Source organism: Aspergillus alliaceus, assembly GCF_009176365.1.
Source record: "Aspergillus alliaceus strain CBS 536.65 unplaced genomic scaffold BDW43scaffold_44, whole genome shotgun sequence".
NCBI lineage: Eukaryota > Fungi > Ascomycota > Eurotiomycetes > Eurotiales > Aspergillaceae > Aspergillus > Aspergillus alliaceus.
Genome location: NW_022474727.1, coordinates 304,326 through 314,232, shown reverse-complemented (window position 1 = coordinate 314,232; position 9,907 = coordinate 304,326). Strand labels below are relative to the sequence as shown.

At 44.6% G+C, this 9,907-nt stretch overlaps 1 protein-coding gene across 1 annotated transcript; it reads left to right on the top strand.

Annotated features, from left to right (window-relative positions):
• Positions 1 to 3,824: 3,824 nt before the first annotated feature.
• BDW43DRAFT_314191 (uncharacterized protein) lies at positions 3,825 to 9,829 on the top strand (the record flags this gene model as incomplete). Its single annotated transcript, XM_032047753.1, has 4 exons — positions 3,825 to 3,921; positions 3,995 to 8,943; positions 9,003 to 9,054; positions 9,144 to 9,829. The coding sequence occupies 4 exons, from the start codon at positions 3,825 to 3,827 to the stop codon at positions 9,827 to 9,829; spliced, it is 5,784 nt and encodes a 1,927-aa protein (XP_031897159.1).
• Between the last annotated feature and the right edge of the window lie 78 nt (positions 9,830 to 9,907).

Below are 9,907 nucleotides of genomic sequence, written 5' to 3'. Positions count from 1 at the left end.
CCGTATATGACCCGTGGGTTAAACCGTCGGCCCGTGGGCCGGGGTAGTCAATAACCCGGCCCGGCATGGACTTTTGTATACACAAACCCAGCCCATTTCTTGGCGGGTTGGGCCGGGTTGGGCCGGGTTTCTTGGGCTGGGCCTAACAAGTCTAAGATAAACCTATATAGCCTAGATATATAGTTAATATAGTATTAGTATAGACTGTATATCTATTCTAGATATACTATACTTTAAAACAGCTACTAGAAGTAACTATTTCTAGCTAATATTCTGATTATCTTGAAAATAACTACTTTCACTAATTCCTGTATGTTTCTGAGTATATATCTATTTTTTAATTAGTATCTTTAACTATTCTGGAGTTAGTATACTTAAGATCTATAGTCATTTCTTCTTCTCTAGCCAGGACCTAGTTTCAGGATATATAGTGTATATATAATCTATATACTTAAGTAAATTAGGTTTAGATAGTACTTCTAAAAGACTGTTAAGTAAATATTCTACAGAATAGTTCTTATATTTTAAGTAAAAATTATACTTTAAGTAAGTTTAGCAGAATATAATTATATAGAGAAGATACTCAGCCTATTCTCAAGATAGATCTAGCATATATAAGTAATCTCCAAGACCTGATATAATTTAATAGAATATATATACTAGATATATATTCTATTTAATATATACCTAGTACTTGTTTCTTATATATATCAATAGTTATTGTCCAGATCTCATTCTTACCATGCTATATATAAGGAAACTATATAGATAAGTGAGCTATATCTCCAAGCATCTTGAATAGCTTTAAGAATATTATAGTATATACAAATATATTGATCCCTAGTAAATTAGTAAAGAATATTAAAAGGGTATACTGGGCATATACTCTGCATATGGGGATTCCATCCAGAAATTAAGAAGACATTTATATTACTATTAACCATTTTAAATAAGAGGTCTATCTCAATATGCTTAATATTAATAAATGTCTTTGCCTGGGCATATATACAGCATAGAATAAGGAAATATTGTGGATCAAAGAAATAAATATTATATATCTATTTCTGATTATTCTCTTTTAGTTAATTAAAGATATATTTACACAATACTTCTAGTATTAGCTAAGTATATATTCAGAAAATAATAGTTATTACTATACCAGCAATATCAGTTTCTTTAGAATAAGTTAAAAGTCTGTGTTTTCAGATTAAAGCTTAAACTTTATCTTGAATATTAAGGCTTTAATATAATACCTATAGTATTAAGGGACTAAATCGCTTATATATATTAGTAAACTGTAGAGAAATTATAAACTGTCCTAGATAAAGTATAGCCTCAGTATATACTATATATATAGAAGAAATATACTTACTTATAGTTAGATTAAGAATATTATACTTTAAGATTATCTGGACTATCTTATCTACAATATCTTTGGGTAATCATATTGGTGGCAATAGAAAATAAATATAATTTAACTGGTAAATCAATATTAAAAAAGGAAATTATTGCCAGGATATAGAAATATATAAATTAAATTTAATCTTATACTTTAGAATATGAAGCCTGCCACTATTATGGGTATATACTTATACTAGATTAAATATAAACTTAGTATATATATTTATTAAATTTAAGATATACTTACTATACCATCTTCTTTAAGATATTGGCTAAGTAATAAAATCATATTTTTTTATTTTTAGGCCTGTTCTATATTCTATAAGAACTTGAAGATAAGTCTTGTTAATCTAAGTAAATTATTAAACTGGATAAATATAATACCAAGATTTAATATCTGAGTTCTTAGGGCAGCCAAGAAAATAATTCTGGCTTGTTCAGTATATACTTAATATATATAGTATATATATATAGAGTATACCTAATTTTAATAAAACATTACTGGTAATATTTCTTTATATATCTTGATATCTTAATATTTATAAGGACCTTCAGGCTGTCTCCAGTAATTTATAAAAGTATAAAAGATATCTTTAGTTTCTTGTTTAATTAGTTAATTAACTGCTTAAGAATAAGAGATTTCAGTATAATATAAGTACTGTTTATTAAGTAAGTTAAGATTAACCTGATCATATACTGGTAATATACTCAGTATATAGTTATAAACCTGTTTACAGGTCTTCACTAAACTATATATATAAGATCTGTGCCAAGCCTTATATTATCTATTAATATTAAGCTTCTACAGAAGATCTATTTTAATAAGTTTTGCAGCCCCTGTATAGCTTTTTATAAATTAAATCTATTTAGTATATTAGTTTAGCCTAGATCAAGTATATACTTTATATATCCTTAATATAAGCTATATAAAAATATTGTTTATTTCTTTCTTAGATAAATTATTTAGATTCCTTGAAGCTGGAAATAGATTACAGTTATAAATAAAATAGAGAATATCTTCTACTGCTGTTACTAGATATTCTGGTATTAAAAGATATTCTTGAATCTCTTTAACTATAATCTTATAACAGGTATTTTATGTAATAATAATACTATCTAGAGTAGCTGCTTTCTAGTATAGGGTCAGTATATACTATATATATATTCAATATACTTACTCACTGTAGGCCCATTATTATTGGTATAAAAGATTCTTATTCCTGTATATTATCTTCAGGATCTGACAGAGTAGATCTAGTATTAAGTATACTACTATAATTATCTCTAGAAGACTCCTGCACCTTAGTCTAAGAATTAGATTTCTAAGTATAAGTTTAGCATATACCTAGTGTATAATAAGTATATACCTGAATTAGGATATTGTTAATCTATTATACTATTCTTTCTGTAACTTCAGTACTAGCCATTATTAGGATTTGATAAGGACAAGCCTATACTGAGTATATGCAGAAGCAATACAATATATTATGCAGTAGAAATTTATTAGGGCTATGCCTTATCTATTATAGTGATTAAGCCCTAGTGTATATACTCAGCATGGTCTAAAAATCTCCCAAGTGTCTCATCATGGTCTAAGAATACTGACTAATCACTTAGACCACGATGAGCCTTTTCTTGGCATTAGGCTCAGCGTGGTCTAAAAAGGGCAGTGTATCTCGGGGCAGAATTTTAGACCACGCCGAGGTTTTTTTAGACCACGCCGAGCTACCAGCCCCTCGTGGGATATTCTCTTCTTCAAGCGATTCTCTCGTATTAGAGCTACCCAATAAGATTAATCTATCTACATTGGCCTGAGCCGTTACACCTACAGGGTTCCTTGTACATCGTTCTGCACAACTATTCCTCCAGGATTCCTCATACATCATTCTATACAATCTGTTCCTGCAGGATTCCTTGTACATTGTTCTGCATATTCTATTCCTGCAGGATTCATCGGACATCGTTATCCAAATCATTATCCACAACCTACTCCGGTTCCTCGTATATCATTATACCTAGAGGAGGCCCGTACGCGCTGTTGCTCAGTACTTGTTGAAAAATCAGATGAGGCAGTGAATTTAGCTATTTATCTTTATATACTTCTATTGGAAAAGAGAGGTAGATCTGCGCCAACTACGTTCAATAGTAAAAGCAGTGAAGGACGCATTTCGCAGGGCCTGCAAAGTTCGAAGGATCTAAATCCTTGGTCCGGGGGGATTTGGAACCTTTTCGTGCTGTTTGAGGTAGGTGGTCAGATCGGGGTTTCTTGGTCGTGGTTGGAACGCCTCTTCGCCGACGTGCGGCTCCAATAGAATGAACATCAATGAAGGCTTGGCTATGTACATGTATCATCCTATTTCCTAACTGAATGCAAATTCGATTACCATTGAACGCATCTCTTTGCTTCCAACTTTTCAACCAAGATGTTCGGACTCCTTCACGGTTACTCGCTGAAAGCAATGGCGTTAGGTGCAACTGCTGCGGCCATTGCCACCTACGGCCTGACCCTGACCATTTACCGTCTGTTTTTGTTACGGGGGATCGAATGCGCACGTCATTGTTGAGGAGCCCAAGGTCCTTCTGCCTGATATAGGAAGCACGTATATTTCCTCGTACCGGACTGAAGCCGATCTATTCGCCGACGACGACGAGGCTTCTGTAGGCCAACCTCAACTTCTCGTGCTATCTGCAAATGATGAAGCTTCCCTTCGTGCAAGCGCGACGGCGTTGAAGAATCACCTGACCAACCCCAATGTGAAGGTTTCGCTGGAAGATCTTTCACATACGCTCTCAGAACGTCGGTCGAACCATTTCAACCGTGGTTACCTTATCACCGATAAGGTTTCCATCAACGAAAGTGCTCTTGTGGTTGGTAAGAAGTCCACCAGTGAACCCCGCGTAGGCTTTATCTTCACTGGACAGGGAGCTCAGTGGCCCCAGATGGGTAAAGCCATGATCAACACGTTCCCTGAAGCCCGCGACGTCGTCGCAGAGCTTGACAAGTTCCTCCAGAGCAGCTCACTTCCTCCATCATGGTCTCTCTTGAGCGAGCTCACCGAGCCACGCGAGGCAGAGCACCTCCGCAAGCCAGAATTCTCCCAGCCTCTAGTCACTGCTCTCCAGATCGCCTTGGTTGATATCCTTAAAAGATGGGGAGTACCACCAAAGGGAGTGGTCGGTCATTCCTCCGGTGAAATTGCCGCGGCGTATGCAGCTGGCCTGCTATCCAAAGAAGCTGCCATCAGAGCAGCATACTACCGTGGCCAAGCTGCTGCCTTGGCTGAGAAGAGTATAGAGGGCCCAGCTCCTCAACTACAGCAGTATCAGCAAGCTTTTGGTATGATGGCTACTGGAGTTGGTGCTGAAGAGATAACAACTTACCTCCAGGGCTTGGGACAGAGCGTGCAGATTGCCTGTTACAACAGTCCGAGCAGTCTCACACTCTCCGGTAACGTGAATGCACTCACCAAGATGCAGAAGTGGCTGACCGAGGATAGTAAATTCGCCCGTATGCTACAAGTCAATCTGGCTTACCATTCGACCTTCATGGAAGAAATCAGCCATGGCTATACAGATCTGTTGACCAAGGATTTTGAACACCTTCCTTTTGAAGAGGGTGCTGTACGAATGTTCTCATCTGTGACAGGAGAACAATTAGCTGGCCTCACGGACTCCGACTACTGGAAGTCGAATATGATCTGCCCTGTCCGCTTCGACGCCGCTCTATCGAACATGTTGACAACCAGTGACGCTCCAGACTTCCTCGTCGAGATTGGTCCTGCTGGTGCTCTAAAGGGCCCAACTTCGCAGGTCTTGAAGAGTCTTGGGGGGATTAAGGCTCAATACACTAGCGCCATGGCTCGTGGTGCAGCAGATATGAGGTCCATTTTCGAAGTCGCTGGATCCCTTTACGTCGCTGGTGGCAAGGTCGACCTAAACCAGGTTAACAAGGTAGACGGCATAAAGCCAAAGGTGGTGATCGACCTACCAAACTATTCGTGGAACCACTCGACAAAGTACTGGTACGAGAGCGAAGCATCGAAAGATTGGCGCAACAGACTCTTTTCACCGCACGACTTGCTTGGAAGCAAGGTCCTCGGCAGCCCATGGCAATCGCCAGCGTTCATGAGATCTCTGAACGTGCAGGACCTGCTGTGGATAGCGGACCATAAGATGGGCCCCGACACTGTCTTCCCGGCTGCTGGTTACATCTCCATGGCGATCGAGGCTATTTACCAGAGATCCGAAGCCCTACACATCCTCGAAGGCGAGAAGAAGTTTGAGAAACCACGGTACCGTTTGCGGAATGTGCAAATCAAGAAAGCGCTCGTATTGCCAGATAACCAATCTATCCGGATGTCGCTGACCTTGACTGCCCATACTGGAGTTGGTGATTGGTTTGAGTTCAAAGTATCTTCACTGGCTGGCTCTACCTGGACCGAACACGTCCGTGGCTTGATCCGAATCGACAAGGACGTCCCTCAAGTGGCCTCTGCTGAAGACACCAAACCCCTTGAGCATCCGGTCGAGGCAAGCCTATGGCACAAGGCTATGCTCGACGCGGGATATAGCTTCGGTCCCAAGTTCCTCAAGCAGCTTCAGATTGAAGCACGTCCAGGAGCGCGCACCAGCAGATCAATCTTAGGGCTAGAGATCCCTGAGTCCAAGTACCCACAGTCAAAGTACCCCATGCATCCTGCCGCCATGGACGGATGCTTTCAGACTTGCGCGCCGTCTCTCTGGAAAGGAAATCGCCATGCGGTCAACGCTGTTCTTGTTCCTGCGATGATCGACAGCCTGATCATAACCTCCAGCAAGGCCGACCGTGGTCTCTCGCTGACCTCCGCCGCTTACGTCGGTCTTGGTCGTCCTACCGACAACAAGAACTGCATGTCCGACGTGAGGGCGTTTGACCTCGACACCGGCAACCTCCTCTTGAGTCTGTCTGGCCTCCGTTACACTAGAATTGGTACTGGCCCAAGCGTGTACGATGCTCGCACTTTCAGCGCCCTGGTCTCCAGGCCTGACGTGTCTTTGCTCTCCACCAGGAGTCTGCAAAAACTAGCTGAGAAGAAGCAAGATGCACAGGACCCTAGTATTGGCGTAGCAGGCGAGATAATCAAACTTGCCGCCCACAAGAAACCCGCTCAGCGTGTTCTCGAACTCAATTTTGTTCCCGGTGTAAGCCAGAGCGTATGGGCCAGCTCCGTTGCGGGCCAGGACATTATTGGCAAAACCTACCGCCAGTTCGTCTACCGTCTAACAGACCCGAAGGCCCTCGTTGAGGCCGGTCGGCAATACACATCTGAAAAGATGGAGATCTCCCTATTAGATACTGAGAACATTGTTTCTGCGGTGGATGAATTTGAATTTGTCGTCGTCCGTCTATCGCCAGCAGCGGCAAACGTCGAGCACGTGGCGAAGCAACTCAAGAAGGTCGTCAAGGAGGCGGGTCAAGTCCTCTTCCTAAGCCACCGCACTCTTCAGAATAGTGAGGTCATCGTTAATGGAGAAGCCGAGAAATTCGACAACGGCTCGTACGCTGACCTGCTCAAATCTGCTGGCTTGACCTTCGCCGGCCACTTGGCGTTCGCAGAGAGCAACGAGTTCGCAAGTCTCAGTCTTTCCAGGGCGCAGGCTGAAGACGATTGCACAAGTAAAGACGTTTCAATCTATCAGTTCATCGAGCCGAGTACGCCGGCACTTAAGGTCGTTGCCGCACTGGAGGCAAACGGTTGGAATGTTATCACTTACGGTGCCGACGAGGCCAGCAAAGCTCCCAAGCGCTTGCTAGTGCTCGACAAGCTTGACACAGCATTACTACCAACCCTGTCATTTGAGCATTGGGAATCATTGAAGAGTCTGCTTGCTTTAGATAAGCGCGTCCTCTGGGTGACCAGTGGGTCACAGACCACCATCTCCAGCCCCGACAAGGCTATGATTCATGGCTTGGGTCGTACTGTTCGTGCCGAGGATCCTTTAGTTCAATTAACCACCTTGGACGTCTCCGGGAGTTCGACAGAGGCTACTGTGGAGTCGGTGGAGACCATTCTCGAGCAATTGGGCCAGCCCGAGGTATTCCACCACGTCGAAAGTGAGTATATTGAGCGCAACGGCTTGATTCACATCAACCATATCCAGCCAGATGACCAAGTCAATGCTGTCGCAAGCGAGACTTTCCAGGGCTCTGAGCCGATCAAGCAGTCTCTGCACGATTCGCCTAACATGATCCGCTTGCGATGCGAGCGTGTTGGAACGACAGACTCTCTCATCTACTCTGAAGTGGCGCCCTATGATATACCGCTGGATGACAACAAGGTTGAAGTCGAGGTCTATGCTGCCGGACTGAACTATAAGGACGTTGTCATCACCATGGGGATTGTGCCTGAGAACGAACACATTCTCGGATTGGAAGGCGCTGGTATTGTTCGCCGCCTCGGAAAGGATGTGCACAATGTTCGCAAGCTTGAGATCGGGCAACGGGTCCTCGTCTTTAAGAAGGGCGCCTTCTGCAATCGCGTTCGCGCTGAGGCCGAGCGTGTGTACCCGATTCCGGACTCCATGACTTTTGAAGAGACCTGTACTTTAGCATCTTCTTACTTGACCGGCATCCACTCTCTCTTCAACCTTGCCGATACCAAGAAAGGCTCGAAAGTCCTGATCCATTCGGCATCCGGTGGCTTGGGTCTGGCTTGTATCCAGCTTTGCCAGTACATCGGCGCTGAGGTCTTCGCCACATGTGGTAACCAGGAGAAGCGTGATTTCTTGGTCGAGCATGCAGGTGTGCCCGCCGATCGCATCTTCAGTTCTCGTGATACCTCGTTTGGAGCAGAGATCATGGCAGCTACAAACGGCTATGGTGTTGACACTATCATGAATTCTTTAACGGGCGACCTTCTCGACGAATCCTGGCGTTGCATTGCCGCTGAAGGTACCATGGTTGAGCTCGGTAAGAGAGATATGCTTGACCGCAAGGGCCTGAGCATGGAGCCTTTCGGCTGCAACGCCTCCTACCGATGCTTCGACATGGGTCACGATATCGTGTCTGATGCCATGATCAACGACTTGCTCAAAAGGCTCTTTGTTCTCCTCGAGGCTGGCCATGTCAAACCCGTCCACGTGGCGACGACGTTCGGATGGGACAATATTTCAGGCGCGATGCGTTACATGCGTTCTGTAAATCATATTGGTAAGATTGTCATCACGAGCGGGGAAGAGCCTGTCCCTGTGCTCGTACGTCCAAGCAGACAGCCGCTTCAGCTCCGAGGTGACGTCGGTTATCTCTTGATTGGTGGACTAAAAGGTCTCTGCGGAAGTGTTGCTGTCAACCTAGCTGGTCTCGGTGCAAAGCATATTGTCGTTATGGCCCGAAGCGGCTATGGCGATGAAGTGTCTCAGCGCGTGATTGCGGATCTTGCTGCTCTGGGCTGCGCTGTTACCCTTGGTCAAGGAGATGTGTCCAAGGCTGGTGATGTTCGACGGGTGATTAAGCAGTCTCCAGTATCCATTGGCGGTGTGATTCAGGGAGCCATGGTGCTTCGCGTAAGTCTACCTCTGAAGAATCACTCATTTGAATGCTGCTTGCTAACGCGTTAATCTAGGATCGTGTCTTCACAGATATGAGCATCGAAGAGTACCATACCGCCGTAGATTGTAAGGTTGCAGGAACTTGGAACATCCACAACGTTCTCATTGAGGAGAACATGAGGTCGACTTCTTCACTATGCTCTCGTCCGTCTCAGGTGTTGTGGGTCAAAAGGGGCAAGCCAACTATGCCGCTGCCAACGCCTTCTTGGACGCCTTCGCCACCTACCGCCGCAGCCTCGGCCTAGCCGGCAACTCCGTCGACCTAGGCGCTATTCAAGACGTCGGCTACATGAGCCACCACGTCGACCTGCTAAATAACCTCAGCTCCGATGCCTGGACTCCGATCAATGAAGCCCTGATGCTGAAGATTGCCGAGTTCTCCCTCAAGCAGCAAATCACGCCCATCAGCGAGACCAGTGCTGGCCAGCCCGTCACCTCAATTGCTGTACCTCAACGTGAGAACTCCAGCCTTCTGCGCGACGCCCGGTTCAACACTCTCAGCTTCAGTGGCGGCGAAGATGCGGGCGCCAATAACGACGGCAAGGACGCCGGTCTTCAGGCATGGCAGCTCCTGCTCAAGAACAAGGCAGCCGTTAGCGCGATCCTTGATGCCGCCATCGATGTTACCGTGTGTCAATTTACCACGATGCTGAGTTTGAGCGAGCCAATGGAGCCGGCCAAGGCTCCATCCAGCTACGGATTGGATTCCCTCGCTGCAGTCGAGTTTCGGAATTGGGTGAGGTTAGAGCTTAAGGCGGAAGTGACAACTCTGGACATCATTTCTGCCACGAGCCTAGAGCAGCTGGCCCAGAAGATTGTCGCTCGTTTGACGGTGGCATAGATCAATGGTTTTATGACCGTTCACCTGGAAAATCATTGGTAAGAGTCTGGAGTTTCGTCGATGAGCTCTGAAACGCCT